The 23,116-nt window shown below is 47.7% G+C and overlaps 2 protein-coding genes across 13 annotated transcripts in view; one reads left to right on the top strand and one right to left on the bottom strand.

The window, feature by feature from the left end:
• The window catches only part of CEP104 (centrosomal protein 104), a 44,760-nt gene extending 41,416 nt beyond the window's left edge, over positions 1-3,344 (bottom strand). For 2 of the 11 annotated variants that reach the window (XM_061601147.1, XM_061601143.1), the window contains exon 1: positions 3,131-3,344. Coding sequence is in view for 2 of the 11 variants with exons in the window: in XM_061601140.1 (XP_061457124.1) it covers positions 1,801-1,804 (4 nt within the window). In the remaining 9 variants the exon portion in view is untranslated. Of the gene's footprint in view, positions 1-1,800; positions 1,823-2,733; positions 2,888-3,101 lie in introns of those variants that run through there. The other 9 variants (XM_061601146.1, XM_061601141.1, XM_061601140.1 and 6 more) reach the window with 7 other exon arrangements.
• A 1,444-nt stretch (positions 3,345-4,788) lies between these two features.
• On the top strand, positions 4,789-21,723 carry DFFB (DNA fragmentation factor subunit beta). 2 transcript variants are annotated; one of them, XM_061601089.1, is made up of 8 exons: positions 4,789-4,973; positions 9,681-9,807; positions 11,854-12,042; positions 13,760-13,839; positions 16,843-17,013; positions 19,322-19,422; positions 20,427-20,471; positions 21,147-21,723. In XM_061601089.1, the coding sequence occupies exons 1-8, from the start codon at positions 4,866-4,868 to the stop codon at positions 21,364-21,366; spliced, it is 1,041 nt and encodes a 346-aa protein (XP_061457073.1). In that variant the 5' UTR covers positions 4,789-4,865; the 3' UTR covers positions 21,367-21,723. The 2 variants fall into 2 exon arrangements, with proteins under 2 accessions (XP_061457073.1, XP_061457074.1); XM_061601090.1 differs by lacking the exon at positions 20,427-20,471 and having other exon boundaries at positions 4,790-4,973.
• Positions 21,724-23,116: the final 1,393 nt, after the last annotated feature.

The raw sequence follows: 23,116 nt of genomic DNA, 5'->3' as shown, positions 1-23,116 counted from the left end.
GCCAAAAGATGAATAGAGCCAACTCCTATGCAAAATCATTTTTAAAAAGTCATCTAAGTCAGTGGACCTCATTGCCTTGTCTTGTAAGTGAGGCACTGCACAAGGAAGTTCTTAAGTCAGGGCAGTGTAGTGGCTGGAATCTGAGAGGCCACGCTTCAAATTCTCCCTGGGCCATGAAGCTCACTGGGTGATCTTGGGCCAGTACAGTATCTATCTTGCAGCCTATCCTACTTCACAAGGTGGTTCTGAGATAAAACGGAGTGGGGAAGAACCATGTAAGCTGCCTTGAGCTCCTTGGAAGAAAGACAGCATATAACTATAGAGAACAGAATAAATAAAAGTACTGAATGACTCTCCCTTCCCCCAAAACAAAACAACCAGAGAAAGCCCTTTCTTTGCACAATCCAGAATTAATGGATGGCATTTGCTGCCACAAGATGCAGTGATGGCAGCTGGCTTAGAGATGGCTTTAAAGGGGGATTGGGCAAATTCATGGACAAAGAGGGTTATAAATGGCTACTAGCTATCATGGCTAAATGTCACTGAAAACCAGCTGGGAGTAGGGAGATGGGAGGGAAGCATCTCATGAGGTCTACTGTCTTCAAGCTCTGTTGGGGGCTTCCAGGGAGCACCTGGTTGGGGCAGCAGCACGCTGGACTAGATAAACCTTTGGCCTGACGCAGCAAGGTTCTTCTTACAATCTGACTGACGTTCTTATAAGTTCACAGAGAAGTCTAGTGGCAGCTATTAGGTATGTTATCTAAACGAATCTTCCATGTACAAAGGCAGTACACCTCCAAGTACCATCCACTGAAACAAGCAATGGGAAAGCGATGCGACCTTCATGCCCTGAGGGAAACAGTTTATGGGCCTAGATCAGGGGTGGGAAATCTGTGGTTCTCCAGATGTTGTTGGACTCCAACTCCCACCAGTCTCAGCCAGCATGGCCAACGCTCAGGGAGGTTGGGAGAACAATGTGGAGGGCCAAAGGTTCCCCATCCCTGCCCCTAAACAGTCTCTAGTCGGATCCAGTTTACGTAATAACAAGCATGAAATCGTCCAATCCTTTGAAAAAAGTCATCTAAATCCAAGATAGGCAGGAACATCCCACCTCGCTATGTGGAGTCTGTTAAGTGAGTATCTGAGGACAGACAAGAGTGTGCCAGGGTGGCCTATATGGACCCTTTGATCAGATCCAGCAGGGCACTGCCCTGTAATATTTTTATGCACTTACATGTTTGAATTTGTCCAATTCTTTTCATTTTTAATAGCCGTCTATAAACCAAGTGGTCTCATCTTGTGGCAGGCAGTTCCACAAGTTAATGAGCCATGTACCGCTGTCTGCTGCATTGTGTTTTGCTGATGATGTTTTTATTTAATTACTGTGTTATGCTGACTGTATTGTTGTTTGCTACTCTGGACTGCTACAGAAGGAAGGATCGGATATACTACTACTACCACTACTGCTGTGTGTATGGAAATCTTTGTAATAATAATATATGTGTGCATGTAAAGAAGCTCTCTATTAAAGCCCCCGGCATTGGCCTTCCCCCCTCTAGTTAAGGATGTGGGAGGAATGCCTGTCTGTGTGGGGAGGGGGAGGAACATGCACTCTACCCACCCCCACATTTGGGTCTCTCAGCCAGTCTGTCCCTGAACAGTGGGGGGCGGGGGGGATGACAGACTGGCCCAACCTCTTTTCCTTTGTTAAAGCCATTTATAAATCCAGTGACTCTCATCACCCCACATCTTGTGGCAGGCAGTTCCATGTGTGCGTAAACAATTGAGAAATATACCCACCCATCTGTTAAGACCCTTCTCCACACTGGCTTTCACCCTTCAGTTACAGATGGGGAACAAAAGGCAGAGTTCTTCTCTGAAGGGAGAAGGTGGTGCGACAAGGTGGCCTAGAAAGATTCTTTGTTCAGATCCAACACAGGAAGCTGTCTTGTCCAAAGTCAGACCATTGATCTATCTTGCTCACCACTGTCTACCACTGGATGGCAACAGCTCTTCAAGGCTTCAGGAATGGGTCTCTCCCAAGTTACAGCCTTTCTCCATATAACAGGAAGACCCGTCTGGTTCAGTATTATTGACACTGACTGACAGTGGCTCTCCCAGATTTCATACAGGAGACATTCCCAGCCCTGCCTGGAGATTCTGGAGATTGAACCTGGGACCTTGTCCATGCAGAGCAGATACTCTGGCACTGGGCTTTTCTCTGTGTGTGTTTAAAACATGGATTCAAAAGCATCAATTTGCCTAAACATTTTCTTTAGACAAAGCATAACCAAATGGCCCTTACAGTCAGATCTTGTGGCAGGCAGTTCCACAGGTTAACAGTGCAAAATTTGTGTTATGTTAAAAAAAAGAAGTAGTAGTATCTCAAGGGTACAAAATGTGGATTTTGGATTTCCAGGTTGATTGGAAGTAACTTATTACAGAGCAAGGACGGGGAACGTCTGTGGCCCTCCAGCTGTTGTTGGACTGCCAACCCTCGTTGGCAGATGGGGAAAGGCAGTAGGCCAACAGCAAAGCATCTGTTCCGCATGCACAGGGACCCACGATCATGGCATGTCCAGGTAGGGCTGGGAGAGACCCTTGTCTGAAACCCTGGAGAGCCACTGCCAGCCAGTGTAGGCCTCACTGAGCTTGACTGGAGCCCCGGTCTGACTTAGCACAAGGCAGATTCCTACGTTTATGGAGATGGGTTGTAGCTCAGTGGTGGAGTACCTGCTTTGCTGCAGAAGGTCCCAGGTCAATCCCTAGCGGTATCTCCAGGTAGGGCGAGGGACGTCCCTTTCCCTGAAACCCCCTGCAGAGCCGCTGCCAGCCAGTGTAGGCAATACTGAGCTGGGCGGGCCAGCGGGTCTGACTCGGTGTAAAGCCGCCTCCTCTGCTCCTGCTCGCCCGTCAGTTTCCTCAGGCGACCCTCTTACCCACCTCTCACTCCCCCCGCATTATGGGCCCCACCCCGACCCCCACCCCCACCCCCGTGAAGGATGGGGGGAAGGGACAGACACAGCCCTCGCCAAGGGAGGCGACCCTAAAGGAGGCAGGTGGCGCGACCCTTCCTCCTCCACCCCCGCTCGCTCGCTCACCCGCTCGCTCCCGCGTCCATTCTTCCTACCTACTTTATTCCGGCTCCATCACTAGGGCCGCTGCTCCCCTAGCAACAGGTTGGACGCTACTGCGCAGGCGCGAGCGTCGCTGTCGGAGCATGTTAAATAAATAAAATAGAATAAAGGCTGGAGTGGCCGACGCGCCAAACGGAAGTTCCGTGAAGGACAATGGCGCGCCGCCGTTGGCCCCACCCAGCCCTCTGTTTGCTGGGGCGCTCTAGGAGACTTCCTCTCTCTCTCTCTCTGGTTAACACCCTTTCCGCCTCCGCGCCGTGGATTAAAAAGTCAGGAGACGGCGAGGGGGCGCGGGAACATAGAGCTATAAAAAAATAGATAGGCCTCTGTTTGTTTCTCAGCTAGCCTAGGAGACCTTTTCAGCGCAAACCATGCGCTCTAGGGCTGAGCCATGGATGCTGCTTATGAACAAAGGAAGCTGCCTTGTCATATCACATGCCGCCCTGGGCTCCTTCTGGGAGGAAAGGCGGAATTTTATTTATTTATTTATGTAATTAATTAATTAGTATCTTTTGCCCAGGCTTTCCCATAAGAGCAGGCTTTGTTGTCACTTAGTTCGTTTTTAATCTAAATACTGGGTGTTATAATCTGTTTTTTATAACGCCTTTTCAAAGTTGCATTTTTGAGTATTAAGATTTTTAAGCATTAAGTGGCTTAGAAATGCGTTTAAATAAATAAAACAACAAATAATGACAAAGTAGAGAGCAGTTGTCCACCTAGCACATAGTTGTGCGTCCCGCACCATCACGACATTTTGCCCTCACGACAACCTTGTGAGGTAGGTTCGGCTGGGAAGTAACGACTGGCCCACCCAAGGTGTATATGAACATCGCAGCAGAGGGAGGATTTGTTTGATCCGGCGACTCGCCAATTCTACTCTGACGTTTTACCTTTACACCCCGCCTAGTTGCCCTCCAAGTGAGAGCACCGTCAACGTCAGGGAAGATGGGGTTGGAGAGTTCAAGCCCACACTTAGCTGTGATGCTCATACCCTGGGTAGGCCAGTCATTTCTTCCCAGCCTAACCTACCTCACGGGGCTGTTGTGAGGGCAACAAATGCAATGATGGAGGGGGACCCACAACCATGTGCTAGAATGGTCTTGCGATAAGGCAGCTTTCTAAGGCAGCTTTCTGTATTGATAAGGAGTAACCATAGCTCAGCCCGTGCATTGCATTTAAAAGGTCTCAAGAGATGTACTGCCTTCAAGTCGATTCAAGCCTGTAGGACTCTAACATATTCTGTATCTATGATCAGCTGAGGGCTGAGTTTTAGGTACGCTTGCCCATCTCCAAAACGCCTTTCCACGCATGCGTGGAAAGGCTGCACTGCTCCCTAAGTGGACATGGCGACACCAGTGAGCATGCGCACTGGGGTATACCAAATCTCGTCTTTTTAGGCGGGAACGTGCCCCCTCCTTTGCGCATACGCATTAAAGACAAAACTAAAAATTGCAAACTGTGCTTGCTGCCAAGGTTGGCTTTGGCCCCAAACGGAAGAGCCAAAAAATAACTTTCCTAGACCTTTTCGTACCGGACTTAGATAGTTGCTGACCAATTTAAAAATGAGGTCCTGTTCCTTTAAGGGAGGACAAAGGCGGTTCTGTCGCTTGATAAGTCTTCCTATCAGCCAATCAGAGCCACAAAGACGGTTGAGTCCCGCTGCCGGCCAATCAGATTGGCGGAAGACAGGATCGGTGGTCCTCGGGTTTGAGTCCCGCCTGCGGCGAGATGGTGCCCAAGCCTTTCAAAATCCGCAGTCCGAGCAGTGGCCGGAAATATGGAGTGGCAGCGAGAAGCCTGAAGGAGCTGCGCTCCAAAGCCTGCGTCCTTCTGCAGGTGTGGTGAGGGGGTTGGGGTCACGGCAGGCTTTAGGACCCCCGGCATACAACTATGACAACTAGCGCCTCCTGCTGGCGCCGCCGGGGAACTGCAGGCGTCGGTATTGCTTTCCTTTTTATGCCGAAACTGGCTACGCGCCAGGAAGAGACAACAAACGTGGGGAACATCTGTGGCCCCCCAGATGTTGTTGGGCTCCCAGCAGCCAGCATTGCCACTGAATGGCCTGGGATGATGGCAGTTGGGGCCCAGGCGCATCTGGAGGGCCGCAGATGTTCCCCACCTCTGGAAGAGGGCTTTGGGAGCTGGAAGCACTGCCCAGAAAGGAGGTGCGCTTGCTGTGCCCCTGCATGAGTGGCTGCTCTCGCTGTTATGCAAGCCAATTGAAATGTTACTAAGCAGTTGCGTTCCCCTGAACTCTTCCCCTCACCCTCCGCTCTCTCCAATCTCATCTGGAGCGTTTTCTTGGTCACTTGTGCCAAAAGAGGCACAAGTCAGACCGTAGGTTTGAACCCAACATTGTGATTTGAACTTCCAAATGATACAACACACAGAGCACCCTTCAGAGCAGCTTGCTTTTGTTTTTGCCGCCTGCTTGGCTTCGTAAGCACACCCTCACCCTCATGATGTAGCAATCCCTGAAGGCAAAGTGGTCGCCGTAACTCTGGTTTGCCCGTTCAGATGGCATCCTGACTGAACTCTTCTTAGCAACCTCTGCAACCTGTAGGTTCTGAGGCTGCGTTCTGATGGTCTTCCAAAACCACGGCTTGGAGGATCCAGAGCAGCCTCTGTGTTTATATTTCTTTCCTATGGAGCTTATTCTCTTTCTGCTTTAGTCCAGTGATGAGAGGTGGAAATTTTTTCAGGGCTTTATTTTACTGAGGAAAAGTTTTTAATAATTTCGTTAGTGACAATGAATGGGTGTCAATTGCTAATACAATATTAGGCAAGCTTGACAGTTTCATGTACTTTTAGCTTTGTTTACTTCAATGCAAGTAAAATAAACATGCTATATTAGATCATTCTCTAGGGGCATCAGAAAATTTCTTGATGCAAACTAAAAAATTTCCAATGCAAATAACCTTAGTTTGCATAGGGTAATCTGCATCACAAAATGTTTGGTTTGCATTGGAAAATTAGCCGAATTTGCATGGGAAACAATTCCAGTTCAGGATTTTCTAGAAAACCCACATCACTGCTTTAATTGAAACTTACTTTGCTGTAACAATCAAACTAGCTCTCCAAAGCAGGATTCAGAACCTGGTTTGGACAGTCAGTAGGGTGTCCTGATTTACAAAGTCCTCTGTTGAAGGCCTGCCCAGTCCAGGTCTGGTTTAAAGATAAAGACCCCTGAAAAGGGAGAGCGACTCTTTTGAAGATGCCCATCCACAAATGAGTATCTGGACAGCACACTGAGCAGGCACACAGGCCTCTTAGTTACAGCCTTCTCTTCTAGGCTGAGTGGTATTGTATTTCTGTTTCAATTGCAGTCAGTGTGGCATAGTGGTTAGAGTGTTGGAGTACGACCTGGGAGACCAGGATTCGAATCCCCACACAGCCATGAAGCTCACTGGGTGACCTTGGGCCAGTCACTGCCTCTCAGCCTCAGAGGGAGGCAATGGGAAACCCCCTCTGAATACCTCTTACCATGAAAACCCTATTCATAGGGTCGTCCATAAGTCGGAATCGACTTGGAGGCAGTCCATTCATCCATCATTCAACTGCAGCAATTACTTTTATATTTGCACCATGACCGTTATCATATATGCACATTTTATGCAAATCTGCGCCCTCCTTGCTCTCTTTTTCAGTGATGCTCAAGCTGTCAAGGGCCAAATGCAAACTATAATTTTCTGTTGGGATGTAATGGCAAACTAGACTTTGATTAAAATGATAAGCAATGAATTAAGTTTCCACTGAAGAGAGAGGAGCATGCAGGCACAGATCTTGCTCACAAACCATGGTTTGGAGGTTCCTCGGAACACAGCCTGAGCATTTTCACAAGCTGGCAGCAGACTAACAAACAATAACACCCCACCAGCAGTTTATATACCCCAGAAAGGGCGATCATAGCCACAGCACAGTTTCCAATTTGGCCTGCAAGGCTGTTGCTTCCAGATTTGCTCCACACTTGACATCTTTTGTGACATCAGTTGTGGGACAGGAAGAAATGTGGATGGATCGGCTGTGTGACTTTGTTCCCCATGGGGAACTTGATTGCACAGCCAGTTCCTGAAGAAAACAGGGCTGAAGTCACCGCACATCAGCTGATGGGCAGTGAGTTCAAGCCTGCTGAACAGGCTGTGCGACTGAGTTCCCCAAGGGGATCTTGATCACACAGCTAATCCTTGCAGAGAGCAGCTTTGCCATCCCACCAGCAAAGCGCTTTGCAAAGCACTTTGTGTAGTGCTTCCGAAAAGCAAGCTGGTTTGTCGGGTGTTGGGCTACACAGTGCAAAGCACTTTGCAAGCTCTGTGCTCAGTGCTTCACAAGTGGAGAGTACAGGGCTAGCAAAGCCGCTTGTGCTGCGGCTCCTAACGACCAGCTGACTGTTGGTGTTGTGTAAATTTGTATATTTGTTAAGCAGAGAACGACAGCGGTCTGAAATGCGTGTGTGCCAGTGGGTGCGTTTACCTAAGAAAGCAGGCTTTTACCCTGCATTGAGATCACTGAGACTTCAGACTTAGTCAAATAAGAAAAGCTACTTTATTTATAGAAAAACATAGTAGAGAGAAAGGCATACTTAGTTCTAACTAACTAACTAAGTTGGAGGTGCAACGCCCAGGCTTGGGAGTTGCCCTCGTCGCCCAGGAGAGAGAGAGCAGAGACAAAGGTGTCTCCTCTTTCTCAGACAGTGGAGAAGAGAAGAGAGGAAAGGGCGGAAGGAGGAGGGGCAGAGAAGCTTCCTTAAGATGTATCAGTCTAATGACGGAAGGAAGTCAATCAGACCATCCCAGGTAAAGGTAATCAAGCCTATCCATCCGGAGGACCCTCACTCTATCTCCCTTCTGGAACACGAACAAAGGAACAAAACAGGAGTTGCTCTTGCCCCACTTCCAGCAGTTGGGAAGTGCTACAGGAGGGTGCCAACAATCCACTTCTCAGCCACCTGATGTCATGATGACGTCAGGTCATTGGCATTTGGGTTGTCTTGCCTACCTGTCAAAGGTGGCCTGCGGGGATGGGGAAAGATAAAGTTCCCAATGCCTGGCTGGGATGTTGGGGCACGTGGCATTGGAGCACATTGCTCTGCTGTCACGTCACGCACACTTGGGGCCAAACTAGAGGATATCCTGACTTTGTATTGGTGGCCTTAAGTGCAGGGTTTTATTTATGTTATTTTTAGTTATTTTTATTGTCAGAGCGAGCTCCCAATAGGAATGTACTTAGGAAGCTGCCTTGTACGAAGTCAGACCATTGGCCCATCCAGCCAGGTATTGTCAATACTGGCAGCAGCTGTTTTCAGGCAGGAGTCTTTTCCTGCTGTACCTGGAGACGATGTGGATTGAACCCAGGCCTTTCAGCATGCAATGTGTGGCCTCTAGCAGTGACCTATGGCTCTTCCATAGTTTTATCTATTTAGACCAGGGGCTTTGGTCCTCCAAATGTTTCTGAACTACAACTCCAGTCAGCTCCAGCAAGCATGGCCAATGGCCAGGGATGATGGGTGTGGGAGGAAAAACTTTCCAGGCGATTTATTGTGCTCCAAAGGACAGAGTTTATTGGAAAAAAGATAGCAAAGACCAATGCATTGGGAGAGAAGTTCCTCAGAACAACTCTAAAGAATCACAGGCGTTGCACAGCTTTTATCATCAATTTTACGTCATGCATGTATAGATACTAGAGATGTGTCTATGTCCATGCCCCCTTCCTCTCAGGTGGTCACTTAGATGCGTCTCGGCCTTGCCCCTCTAACTTGTTTACTTCAAAAAGTACCCAAAAGCCATGTAGACAAAATTAATATTAGCACACCCAGATACCTCTCTACCATCTCTTTCCGTTACTTCTGCAGTTTCAGCTGTTCCTGTAGTTTCACCACAACCTTCCATCATATTTCAACATCTGGTGCTTTCGTTAGACAGGCAGAGTACAGTTCCTCTTTTTACAATTTCATCCTAGCTCAGCTTTTCTTCTTCTTAAGATTAATAAACTGGATAGAATCAATCAACCAGCAATATAATATATAAGGTTAGGAATATATTGACCTTAGGATCAGAAATCCTTCCTCATGGGAGATGCAGTTCAGAAATAGGTGGAGGGCCAAAGTCCCCCACCCCTGATTTAGACAAAGTAATTGTTGAGCTTTTTTAGCTATGGTTTAGAGCAGCCTTTCCCAACCAGTGTGCCTCCAGATGTTGTTGGACCACAACTCCCATCAGCCTCAGCCAGCATTGCCAATGGCTGAGGCTGATGGGAGTTGTGGTCCAACAACATCTGGAGGCACACCGGTTGGGAAAGGCTGGTTTAGAGTGACATCTGAGTGGAGGCCACCACCTTGCTGAAGCTAAACAGGTCTGAGCCTGGCCACTGCCTGGATGGGAGAACTCCAGGGAACCACATGCACCCTGCTTTAGGTTCCATGATGGAAGAATGATGGGCCTTAAATGTAAGAAAATAATAAAGTTGATCAGCGGAGAGGACTGCCAGCGCACTCTTGGGCTTTGGGTTGTGACGACTCCTTGACTCCAAGCTTGACCTTCCCAACAGCTTCCTGTCTCCGACTGCCAACTGTATTTGTATGAGGATGGCACAGAGGTGACGGAAGATTATTTCCAGCATGTCCCAGATCATTCCGAACTGATCTTATTACCTCCAGGAGAGAGCTGGCATGGCTGTAAGTATGACAGGGAGTATGGTTTTGACCTGTCATCTGAAAACATTCACCTTTCTCATGCAATTTGAGCACACCACACAACCCACACAAAATAGCATAATATTGTGTATGCCCAGCATCTCCAGGTGGGGCTAGGAGATAACCCTGCCTGAAACCCTGGAAAGCCGCTGCCAGTCAGTGTAGACAGTATTGAGTTAGATGGACCAATGGTCTGACTTGGTATAAGGCAGCTTCTTAACTGGGCAGCTTTTGTCGCTGGAAGAGTATGCGTATTTTTAAGGGGCACATCAAGCTAGTTGAAAGACAAAAATGGGACATCAGTTGGGTTGGATATAGCAAAAGGTATTTTTTATTTATATCAGCCTTTCCTAACCACTAATTCTGTTGGACTACAACTCCCGTCAGCCCCAGCCAGCGTGGCCAATAGGAATGATGGGAATTGTAATCCAGTAACATCCAGGGTCCCAAAGGTTGAGAAAGGCTGATTCATATAATTAATTTGTTGCCGCATAATTCTATGTGTACTCAGAAGTAGGCTCTATTGAATTCAGTGGGGCTTAGTCCCAGATAAGTGGGGTTAGGATTGCAGCCTAAGTCTGCCAGGCTCAAGCCAGGAGTAGCCAACATGTTCTTCAGATGTTGCTGGAGTACAGCCCCATGGTCTCTAACCATTGGCCGTGCTGGTTGAGGCTGATGGGAGTTGGAGTCCAACACCTTGGTTATATCTGCCCTGGTCCAATACTGTCGTTTTAAGATTATTGCATTTAGATATGAGACTGGGGATTTAACAAAGCAATCCAATATATGTCCACTCAGATGTAGGTCCCACTGAGTCCAATGGGGCTTGCTCCAAGGTTAAGTGGGGATAAGATGAGATAAGATGGGTATGAGAGCCTGGACTATGGATTAAGAACTCGCCGGTTTAAATCACATCTCTGCACAGAACTTGGTGGGCAGGCTGTAGCAAAACACTCTGTCTCTCACCCTTTGCACACCACTTTCCGAATGAGGGACATTTATTGATGTAGTTGCCAAAATGTGTATCTGCCAGCATTAAATATCATGGCGGTGAAAAGCATGAAAATCTACAATAAAATTACACTAATAAAGCAAGTAAAAAAATACATCATAAATCAGTAGATTAGCTTAATTCACCAATGCACTCTTCAAAGGGATGCCTGTGAAACGGCTGAACTGCTTGCCAGTTCGTTTCCTGGCCCAATTCAAAGTGCTCGCCTTCATGTTTAAAGCCCTAAACGACGGTGGCTGTTTGGGTACGAGGCAAGTGTGTGGGGGAATGGATGGACCATGTATATGAGTGTCTTGTCTTTTGGCTGCGATGCTACAACTCTGTCTTACCTTGTAAAAAAGGACGTCACACAGTGTGACATCGGGGACGGGGCAGGGCAGCAGGGCGGCAAGACAAAGATTGCTGACCCGACAGCCAAGACAAGTGGGTTGGAGTGGGGACTGTGGGTGCCTGGGTGAAGGGACGGGGTTGGCAGGGAGGTGAGCGAGTGAAGCAAGGATGGCAGGCAGGCATGTGTACGAGCATCTAAGGGACAAGTGGGTGGGGGGCGAGCGAGTGAGCAGGCAGACTAGCATCGGGACAGGCAAGTAAGCAGCAGCGACGACACTGCAAGAGGCAGGGTAAGTAGGTGAGGCATGGTGATGGTGGCAGCCTGGCCAGGCGGGAGGTGAGTAAGCAGCCTAAATTGGGTGGTGGCAAGGCCCTGCGAGGCAGTTTTGGGAGTTGCCTGTGTGTTTGTGACTCTCTGTGTATGTGTTTGGAAGTGCCTGGTGAATGTGTGTGTGTTTGGGAGCCCCTGGCTGTGTGTGTGTGTTTGGGAGTCTCTGTGTTTGTGTGTTGGGGGGTTGGCGTGCCAAGCACGCAGGGGCGAAGCCCCTAGTCTCTTACATAAAAGTTTTGTTTGATGTTAAATAAAAATAATGATAAATATTTCTATTAAAAGCAAGAAGAGTAATCCTGAGTAATTCCTGCTGTCTCTGGTTTTGCACCCCCTCCCTCCTTCCACAACTCTGCAGACGTGAGCGAGATCCAGCGCTTTCTTGATGCTTTTTCCAACCGAACGGATGACATTGTTCTTGCAGCCCGGGGGCTGCTTTCTGACGAGGAAGCCCCAAAGAGACGGAAACTGCTGGCTGATCTCATTCAGAATCTCAGTGAAAATATTTCCGCGGAGAATAGAGAGGATGATGGGAAATGGTTCGAAGGTGAGTTCTGTCTCCTTGCAGAGATGCCACTGGGGCAGGGTTATTAGGCTGTTGCCAAATGCTGCTGTTGCGTCCCCTAAGATAACTTTAGGAGCAACATAATCCTGGCCAGAGTCACTTGGCAGCGGGCTGGCCCTCTCGGCTGTGCCAGTCTCCTTCCCTTAGTTTTCAGCTCCTAGTGAAATAAAGGTCTTCCCTCCTTTTACTCATGAAGACATATAGAGAAATGTGCAGGCAGTTTTCTCACCCCCAGTTAACCCTAACTCCCAGTTACTCAGTAATAAAGAAAGCTATGGGGAGGAACTATATGCTGCCTGCAGATGGCCCCGGGTTCAGTCTCTGGGAAAGACTCCTGCCTGACGCCCTGGAGAGCCACTGCCAACCGGTGGAGACCTGGTGGGGGGACGACGACCTTTTTTCAGTGTGAGGGTTGCATTCCCTCCTGGGCAACCTTCTGGAGGAGATAGGCCAGTGACGGGTGGGGACCAGAGGCCAAAAGTGGGGCGTGTGTGAAAAGGATGGAAGTGATTCTGGCTTTTGTGCATTAGGCCTCATTCCAACCGTGGAACGGCCAGGGGCTTCTACAGTCATCACATTCCCCAGCCTCCCTCCATCCAGGCACGCAAGAGGCATTATTGCCGTTCAAGGGCATGTTCCAGCCAGGGCAGAGCACCTCAGGAGGGTTCAGAGCAGGGCCGCTGAGAGGTGTGGGCTGGGGAGAGTCCCGGGGCCAGACAGTGGCACCTGGAAGGGCTCTCTTCTGCCCCTGGACCTGATGCTCCTCACCTCTCGAGTAAACCACCCCAAGCGAAAAGGACTGTTTGTTGGTCGGTCTGTCTGGGGAGAAATCCTCTGTTCCTTTGTACCGTCTCAGGCAGCGAGCAGGGCAGGTGGAGGAGGAAGCGAGTCAGCCACGGGGAAACAGCCTGGAGCCCAGGGATGGGGAACTGGTCGCCCTCCAGGCTCTGTTGACTCCCAGCAACCGCCAGTCCCAGCTGGGGATCAGGGCTGATGGAAGCCAGAGCCCGACAGCACTTGGAGGGCCCTCAGGTTCTGCGCTGTGATGTATTGGCAGTTAATTCATTGACATGCTGCAGCCACAAAATAGCTGGAATCACGTTCCTAGCACCGAAAGCCGCTTTTTAATGCACGGCTGCTTATGCCGCCCTTTTGGATGCATCCCTGAGCCAAAGGCCCTCTCCGGAAGCATTGGCTCCCACACGCCCCGCCCCTGCCTTTGCTAATGTATGGGAAGCGACATCATTTTGAGGGAAGTGATCAATGGAGAACCAGGATTCCCCGATGCAGTCCAGGCTACAGCTTACTGACAGGTAGGGGGAAATCCCAGAACCATCCGGCCTGTCCCGCCGTTGCAAGGAGGATGTCCTTTCATAGTTCCGGCAGCTGACTGTGATAATACATATTTATCGTTTTTGTTTTGAGTGACACACACCTCAGAGTTTAGCCTAAGGGGAAACTCTCTCTCTCTCTCTCTCTCTCTCTCTCTCTCTCTCTCTCGTACTCCAAGTATCCAAACTCCGGGAAGAACTACCATAAGGACTAGCACTTGAAGATCAAATAGAAGTTCTCCCTCCCTTACCTGGATTTTGGAAGGCTCTCTGTTGCCAGGCTTCAGGACTGCTTTCAAAAGGAGGTCTGTTTTGTAGAAGATCTGCTGGAGGCAGAAGGGTAACGGTCTCCTCTCCCTCTCTCCTAGGGGTTGAATCTCGCTTTAAGACAAAGTCCAGTTACATGCGTTACAGTTGCGAGAGCAGAATCCGAGGTTACATGAAGGAGGTAATACTTTCAGTATAGCCAATCGTTTGCACGGGTTAATGCTGTGGGTTTATTTAGGTCTTGTATACAGAGGCTGACTCATGCAAGGCCTGTAGTTTGGGCCATTATGTTGTATTTATTTTATTTTTTGATTACATGTATATCCCATCTTTCTCCCTTGTAACTCAGGGCAACGTATATGGTCCCCCCCTTTTATTTTTTACGCTCACAACAACATGCTTCTGAAAACCAGTTGCCGGAAGCCTCAGGAGGGGGAGAGTGTTCTTGCACTCGGGTCTTGCTTGCGGGCTTCCCCCAGGCACCTGGTTGGCCACTGTGAAAACAGAGTGCTGGACTAGATGGGCCACTGGCCTGATCCAGCAGGCTCTTCTGATGTTCTTATGTGTGAGGTAGGCTAGGCTAAGAGACAGTGACCTTCATGGCTGAGTGGGAATTGAACCTGGTCTCCACAGCCCTAGTCTAATCTTTATGCCAGTGTGGGCTTCTAGTAGTCTGAAGTCACATTATGCAGTAGAACAGACGTCCCCAACCAGTACTCTGGCTCCAGATATTGCTGGACTCAGAGCTTGGAAAAGTTACTTTTTTGAACTACAACTCCCATCAACCCAATCCAGTGGCCATGCTGGCTGGGGCTGATGGGAGTTGTAGTTCAAAAAAAAGTAACTTTTCCAAGCTCTGGCTGGACTCCCAGCTCCTGTCTGTCGCAGCTAGCATAGTCAAGCATGATGGGACTTGTAGTCCCAACAGCTTCTGGGACAGGGACACTAGGTTAAGGAAGGCTGCAGTTGAAAAACAATGGGCTGGTTTGCTAGCAGCACCCTTCTTGGAGAGGAATGACCTCACCATGCAAAGTTGTGCTTTGGTGAGAGCTAGACTGGATTCAGGGGTGTGCTGTACACTGGGGAGGGGGGTATGTTTTGAAAACTTGTCAGAAATTGCACCTGGTTTGGAACATGGCTCATGGGCTTGTAATGAGGAACTTTATGACGATCTGAATGGGTAGGTGATCATTGTAGAACAGCCGGAACTTAAATACAGGTAGCATAATATGTGTAAGAGCGTTTTTGAATTGTATTCAGCAGTGAATTAATATTGGACAAAATTTCGCATTCATTATTATGATAAAAGATCACTTCGTATTATAGTATAGTTTCCAAATTGTGTGAAGTACTGGCTCTCCTCTGTTTGGCACTGGTTGGGCCTCATTTTGAGTACCGTGTCCAATTTTGGACACCACATTTTAAGAAGGATGCAGACAAACTGGAACAGGTTCAGAGGAGGGCAACGAGGATGATCAGGGGACTGGAAACAAAGCCCTGTGAGGAGAGACTGAAAGAACTGGGCATGTTTAGCCTGGAGATGAGAAGACTGAGGGGAGATATGATAGCACTCTTCAAGTACTTGAAAGGTTGCCACACAGAGGAGGGCCAGGATCTCTTTTCGATCATCCCAGAGTGCAGGACATGGAATAATGGGCTCAAGCTGCAGGAATCCAGATTTTAACTGAACACCAGGAAAAACTTCTGAACATCAGAAAAAACTTCTTAACTGTTAGAGTGGTATGACAGTGGGGCCCACTGACCTAGGGAGGTGGTGGGCTCTCCAGCACTGGAGGCATTCAAGAGGCAGCTGGGCAGGCACCCATCGAGTAGGCTTTAAGTTGGATTTCTTCACTGAGCAGGGGGTTGGACTTCATGGCCTTAGAGGCCCCTTCCAACTCTATGATTCTATAGAACTTAAACAAGAAACTTAAATTCCAGAGTCTTTGAACTCACTGACCAGAACAGTGGAAGGCAGGCGAAAGTTCTTACTGAGAGTCAGGTAGAATCCTGACTGCATGTTTCTCCATAGATTTCCATAAGTAAAAACCTAGCACCTTTAAAAATAATAAAAATAAAAGTGGGGCAAGCCCATTAAGCTCCTTTGTGGCTCCACCATTGCCCAACAAGGTGTTCACTGATGGAGGCTACCTTCATTGTGGGGTCCATGTGCTGGGGCTCCAAGATGAAACTCCCTTGAAGGAAACCCAGCAAAGAAGCTATACCAGGTTTTGGGATGGGGTGGGGTGAAGTGTTTTGGGGTAGATACCATTGCCTGGGCCCTGGTACAGAGGAAAGGTTCTGCGTCCTTTCAATAACCCTAACAGCTACCACAAAGAGGGATCACAAAGCCGGGGCGCTTCTGCTCTTGCCTCCCTCCTCTTCTTCCCAGCCGGTTTCAAAAACAGGAGGGATGGCCGATTGACACGAGGGCAGTACTTCCTGTCCCAAATTCTATCCACAGTGCCACACCCAGTTCCCCCAGCTGTTTCTAGCAGGTTCTAACCTTCAAAGTCCTTAAAGGTTAAACCCACAGCCTCTCTGTGTGATGTCGGACTCCATCAACCCCAGTCGGCACGGCCAGTGGTCAGGGATGATGGAAGTTGTAATCCAAAGACATCTGGAGGACTACAGGAGCCCCTCTCTGTCTTCATGTCTTAAAGACTTCCTACTCCCAAAGGAGCCTGCCCATTCTTTCAGATCTTCTTTGAAGTCCGGAATCTTTTGGCATTGTGGCATCATAGCAGGGGATCAGTATGTTTTAAAACCTAAAAAAAGAGAAAACTTTACATGACAAATTTTGAGGGGGGCAGAAAAATCTTTTGAGAGGCCCCAATACAGCCTGCGTGCCCTTGGTTATATGCTCTGGCTTATGTGATGTAATGTCATATTGTCTGGAGATACGTGGAATCCAGCAATTGTCCCTTTAATGCCTTATTGATAGCCGGTGTCAATCTTTATTGCTTATCTGAACTCATCTAAAAGAACATTCCACCCCTCCAGCAAATGCCAAGGGAGTGACAGAATATGTGACTTCTTGTACTGTGTTTTGATTATGATTTTAATCTGCATTCTTTTTTTAAAAAAGTCAGTAAGTTTGTAAGCTACCTTGGAGACCTATTGGGCCAATACACAGAGCAGAAATCCTCAAAGAAGCCAATGCCTTTGCTTTATTTTTCTAAAGGTTGGCAATTATGCTTCTGCCCTCCACCCAGCTGTCCAAGCTAAATTCAAAAGGATTGCGGAAGTGATGCTAGAGAGACTGAAGTTGGAGAGGTACAATGGCAGCTATTTTGACAGGAGAGAAGATGAGAAGGTCTGTCTTTGCACACCAGAAGGCTGGTTCTCTTGTCAAGTAAGGTTTAAACAAGTTTCGGGTAATGCAAAACTGTATGTGCCTCTACACAGTCGTCTTCAGAAAAAGAGTCCTTACGGATATAGGGCAAGGGTAGGAAACATTTTTCAGTCAGAGGGCCACATTCCCTCCTGAGCAATCTTCCAGGGGCCATATACCAGTGGTGGGTATAGGAGAAGTGCTTGTGGCCAGACACACAACCCTGTTCTCCATCCTCCAGCCAGGCAAGCAGGAGGGCACTCGAGTGCTCATGAGGGGTGTGGCCTCAGAAGAATCCAAAGGGCCAGATAGAGAGGCCTGGAGGGCCACATGAAGTTCTCCACCACTGATTCAGAGTCCTAAACCAATCAAGAAAAAGACACACAGCCACCAACGACCAGCTGTTTTGTTCTCTGGGTCAGTTGCTTATATGCTTTGATTTGGATTCCTGCATTGACTTGATGGCCTTATAGGCCCCTTCCAACTCTACAGTTCTATGATTCTATGTCCTGTGTGGTCAGCAGCAGCATCCTTCATTTATACTCCCCATGCCATGCACGTTAGGGACCCAGGTTGTTAATCTTAGTCCTAGCATATCCTTTTCCAGAGGTTCTGATGGGTTTGGGGGCCCCATATCTGGAGAAAATGAGAGTTCAGTGGGTCAAAGCCATGTGCAGGCCAACCGAGGAGGATCAAATTTCAAAAGTTGCCACAGAAGTGATCAGAAGGACCACAAGCAGATAGCATAATCCACAGCAGGCAAGAGGTCAACCTCCAAAGGCTGTGTGTGCAAGAGAGTGAGTCAGCAGACCCTAACTTGGCAGGATTTGCCCCCCAGCCACTCACGGAAGCCTTGGGGCTCTGAGGTTGCCTTTATAGCTCTTGGTGGATTAGCCCTTGGAGGTGTCAGCTGACTGAGGGCTCAGTTACATTCACTACAAGACGTAGCGATGGCCACCAACTTGGATGGCATTGAAAGGGATTTAGACACATTCGTGGGGGATAAGTGCATCAGTGGCTATCAGACATGCATCCACTCTATGCTTCTGAATACCAGTTGCTGGGGATCCCAAGTGGGGAGAGTGCTGTTGCACTCCTGTCCTGCTTGTGGGCTTCCCAGAGAGGCATCTGGTTGGCCACTGTGGAGACAGGATGGTGGACTCAAAGGGTCCCCTTTGGCTTGATGCAGCAGCCAGGTTCTTCTGATGTTCGTATTCATGCTGGGTCTTGCATTGCAGTCTAAGTGGCACCCTTGAGTATGCAGTTATGGGTTGTACTCCGTGCCAGTCTTGCTCAGAGTAAACCCATTGAAGTTAACGAACATGGCTAACATTAGTTATTTATTATTTATTTAGTCCATTTATATACCACTTATATTTAAATAAAATTCGTAAGCGGTGTACAATAAATCCAAACATCTTAAAGCAACACAAAAAACAATAAAATACAGTTAACTGAACAAAACATCCACTTTAGTATCAACATAATATAAACATTGCATATAAAACTAAGTACAAGAAATACAAAGAAAATTATATCCATAATAGACTGAACAGAATATTCCCTACGTTTCAAGGAAAAACAAACATGTTAAAACAAGCTTATTTTAAAACATAATAAATTAAACAAATCAGATTTCTTAATCACAGTGTAAGAAAAAGCAAAACAATTAAAGTGGCCAGCCCTCATTATATCAGAATTTTGTCTTACTATCGTTGGGAAAAGGAAAAAAAAAACCATTTAATTTACTCATACACACCCTTACAAAATCAGCACATTCATATTTAAACATATCAACATTCTAAACCAACACACACTTACCTCAAATTACACTCTACAAGCACTCACATAATTCACCCACACATCCTGAAAACAGCATACTCACATGTACACCCATGACAACCACTCAAATCTACATACAGCCAAATAATGCACACACATATTCTAAGTACAACATTCATACCAAACTCTCACACCAAACACTCCCCCTTGTCTCTCACTCAAGGGGGCAGAAACGATGCCCACCAGGGCTCTCGCCCTGGGGGTGTAGAAACCACTTATTCCAACATAGTAGACAATGACACTTCCTCATCTCTCAACTGAGGAACAAAAACCACTCCATTAGTTAGTTCCATTAGTTCCACTGGGTCTACTCTGAGTAGCTTGGTTGGATGCAACCCTCGGTCTGCAGGGCCTTGATGGCACGGGGGCTGTTGGGATCCTCACTTGGTGACACGCTGGCACCTTGCAGAGGTATGTTTTATTTGGCTTACAGCATTTTTTTATCCCACCCTTTCCATGTTGGTGGCTTCGTGTTGTATCTCCGCAGGGCCCTTTTGACATGGAACACTGCCTTTGCAGACACTCCATCAATCCTTATGGGAACAAAGAAAGCAGAGTCCTCTTCAGCACATGGAACCTTGATCACGTGTAGGTACCTGGGCAATACCCAGTGGATCATGCCGTCTCTAGGACAGTGCTGTCTGGAATGGCCAAAGGCACTAGAAGCCAACCTGACTCCTCCTTAGACCAGAGTTGGGGAATCTTCTTCAGCCGAAGGGCTGCATTCCCACGTGAGCGACCTTCCAGGGCCCACGTCTTAATGGTGGGGGCGGGGGCAACGGAAGTGACTCTTACTGTTGTACATTTCAGTTATGCAGAAGTGTGAGGTGTATTGCACATGCCTCCATACCTCTCCAGCCGGGCAACCAAGAGGCATTTATCCAGCCAGGCAATGGCACTCCAAGGAGGCATGGAACGGTGCCAGTGAGGGATGTGGGCTGAGGGGTGTCCTGAGGGCCGGGTAGAGAGGCCTAGAGGGCTGCATTTGGCCTCTGGGCATGAGGTCCCTCAGCCTGCCTTTAAAGGTGCGGAACGCTTTACAAATCGCTTTCCCTTCCCTTGGAACATGCATAGGAAGAAATCATCTATAGCCTTTTAGCAGAGGTGTTTGAGCATGAACAGAAAACTGGGAGGAGAGAGGGAGATGACGGTGTGTTCCCAGTGAGAAAAAACTAGAGAGGTTTTAAAATTATGCAAGCTGTGGAGAAAAACGGGGGAGAGAGGGGTTTTCCTTCCCCTTCTGTGATGCTAAAATTTGGGGTTGCCCCATGAAATTGTTAGAATATGTTCTTTTGCACACAGACACCCCCTGCACACAGTGCATAATTGTCTTGACTTAGGAGATTCCCCTTTTTGTGGCGATGGCTTTAAAGGTGTATGTGTGTGAAATAAACCCTTTCTTTAAAAACAATGTTTTGTAACCTTTTTAAAAAAAGAAATCTTCAAAGCTTTTAAAAAAGTTTTTAAAGTTGTTTTGTTTTAATGTATGCATTGAGCAGGGGGTTGGACTTGATGGCCTTATGGGCCCCTTCCAACTCTACTATTCTAGGCCACTCTTAAGTCTAAACATCTGTTTTTATGATGTTTTACAGTGTTTTTGGTGCTTTTGTTTGCCGCCCTGGGCTCCTGCCAAGAGGGTGAGATATAAATCAAATAATAAATAAATAAATAATAAATTCAGAGAGAAGGGTTTTGAGAGCTATTTAGTTACAGTGGCTAAATGGGACTTCCATGTTCAAAAGCAGTCTATCTCTGAATAGGCAAATGTTGGGAGGGGGCTCTTTCCTTTGTGCCATACTTTTGGGCTTCTCAGAGGCTTCTGGTTGGCCACTGTGGGAAAACAGGATGCTAGGCTAGATCCCCCAGGGCTCTTCTCTGTCCTTAAACCAGTGGCTTTAGCATCAAATGGGCATCTACTGTTTTATGTAGTGGGAAGGCCAGCCACAGTCCCCATGAATGGCTTTCAGATTGGTTGGTCTACAAACACAGTTCTGTGACCTGTATAAAAGATGCCTATTTGTATATTTCCTTCATTTGTATTATTTTGCTTCTGCTAGTTTTGGGAAGGAGGGTTACTCCTGCCCCTCTTGACTACAGGAAATCCCACCAACCTCTCCTCTGGTTACAGGGATTTGAGAAGCCATAAGGACTAGAAACTTACTTTAAAACAAAACACCTGAACCCTGAGATTCAGGATGCAGAATCCTGCACTACACTCCTGGATTCCAGGAATTTCCCCCCCCTAAATACTAAAAAGGCCCAGGGGATCAAAATCAGCAGGGCCAAAACCTCAATGTTATTTTCCATTTCAGAATCGAGAAGAAACGGACAGTCCTCCCGACGTTAGCAGAAGCCTTTAAGGACCGAGATGGAAGAGAAGTGAACTGGGAATACTTCTACCAGCTGTTGTTCACTGTTGAGAATTTGAAACTTGTGCACATTGCCTGCCACAAGAAGGGCAACCACAACCTCAGCTGTGACAAACCCAAGATCTTCCGAAAACGAAAACAGCCTTGCAAGATCCGCAAGTGACATTTCTATTTGCCAAGAGCGTTTCGAACCAGTGGACTGACGTAACTTGTTCTGAGCGATTGGGTGGGTAGTCCTGAGGCATTATGCATGATCACTTTGAGGGGTCCTAATGCCTTCTTGACCCTTGACCTATTAACTTCCTCCATCCTTTGTGTCAGTTCTATGTGCCTATCTCCATTTGGGGAGGAGGGGGCAGTGGTTCTGAACTCCAAAAGATGGCAACTCTATGAATTTCCTTGATGTGCATGTCTATTGGCCAGTGCCTGTGCCATCACTCAAGCCAAATAATGTATTCTCTAATTCCGTAGGTGATTTTGCAATTTTTTAAATAAATATTGAAGGCTCATTGCTTACCTACATCAGTACTCATGCTGTTGATAAAGTATTTTCCTCTGTGCAGCTGGAGGATGTCAGAAGCAGTGAAACAGACTTGCACTCCTTCTTCCTTCAAAGCCTGGCATGAAGTTAGAGAGAAGACAATGCCCATCTCTCTTTGGAGGCCAGAGGTCTCTCACAGCTGACCCAATGAAAGATCCACTCCCTTCAGAGTTTACTGCAATGTTTTGAGAACTGGCAAGGGTGGGGGGAAGGAAGGAGATCTTTATGTTGGCTGCTTCAAGGAAAAGGCCGTTTGGAATGGCTGCTACTAGATTAATGGATCCGAGAAGAAGGAATTCTGTAATAGGAGAAGGAACCATAGTTCAGCAGTAGAGCACATGCCTTTCATGCAGAAAGTCCCAGGCGCAAACCCTTAATTATTAGGATCTTGGGTACCTGATCCGGAAAAAACCACAACCTGAGACCTTGGAGAACTGTTGCTGGTGAAGACTAGGCAAGCGCTGGATGCCTCGTCACTCTGAAGGGAATCTCTGGCTCATGGGCTAATTACGCCTGTGAGGCTGTTTTGGCCAAGTCACACCCACTTGACATCAGTTATGGGCCAGGTAAATAAATGCTTGGGCTGAAAGGGGTTGGTAGGCACCCCTGATCAGCACCTCTGCACAGCCCTTTGCAGCTGCTGGCAATCACCTGATCGGTGAGACTTGCACATCATTGTGCAAAAATGTGTCACCCGATATCACTACCAGTCAGACCCAGTTTCCTGCCGCTGCTGTACAAGATGGCTTCACATGTTCATCACCACATACACCTCACACTTGGGAATGTCTTTTTCCCCCTGCAGATACATACCAGAGAGGATTACCCGCAGTCTCCCATGAATTGTGCACTGTTTTCGTGCGGCTCAATTTTCCGGCATGCAAAGCATGGAGAGGCCTTAAATGAAGCAGCAGAAACAGCAGACTGCTTGGCTGCCCTTCTTTTTTCTCTGCGGTTTTTAGCTTAGCTGTTCCTGCAGTGCCGTGTACAAACTGCAGGATGGAACCTAAGCAGCCCCATATAAACTGGAATCCTTCAAGTTCAGAACCTGTAAAACTGCTGATTTAATTTCTGCAGCGTATCTAACTGTCCTGTTTTGTACAGTCCTAAGCATGTGCAAAGGACAAGAACGCCACTTTGGAAACAACAAAAATAACTAAGAGAAACTGAAATGTTATCTTCTCCTTGGCAGATTTCCCTCATTCACTGCAGAATCATCCCATTGTTCAAAAAGTAGCCTGAGTTTCTCAGGGTCAGCAAGAAACACGTGCACACACTGACACACACAAAATCACCTCATACCCAGACCCCTCCTGTGCAGGGAGGAGGAGAGAGAAAAAGTCTTTTAAAAAGAGGCTTTCTAGGAGAAGGG

This window comes from Rhineura floridana, chromosome 18, assembly GCF_030035675.1.
Source record: "Rhineura floridana isolate rRhiFlo1 chromosome 18, rRhiFlo1.hap2, whole genome shotgun sequence".
NCBI lineage: Eukaryota > Metazoa > Chordata > Lepidosauria > Squamata > Rhineuridae > Rhineura > Rhineura floridana.
The sequence above is the reverse complement of the archived record's forward strand: the minus strand, read 5'-3'. Positions and strand labels throughout refer to the sequence as shown.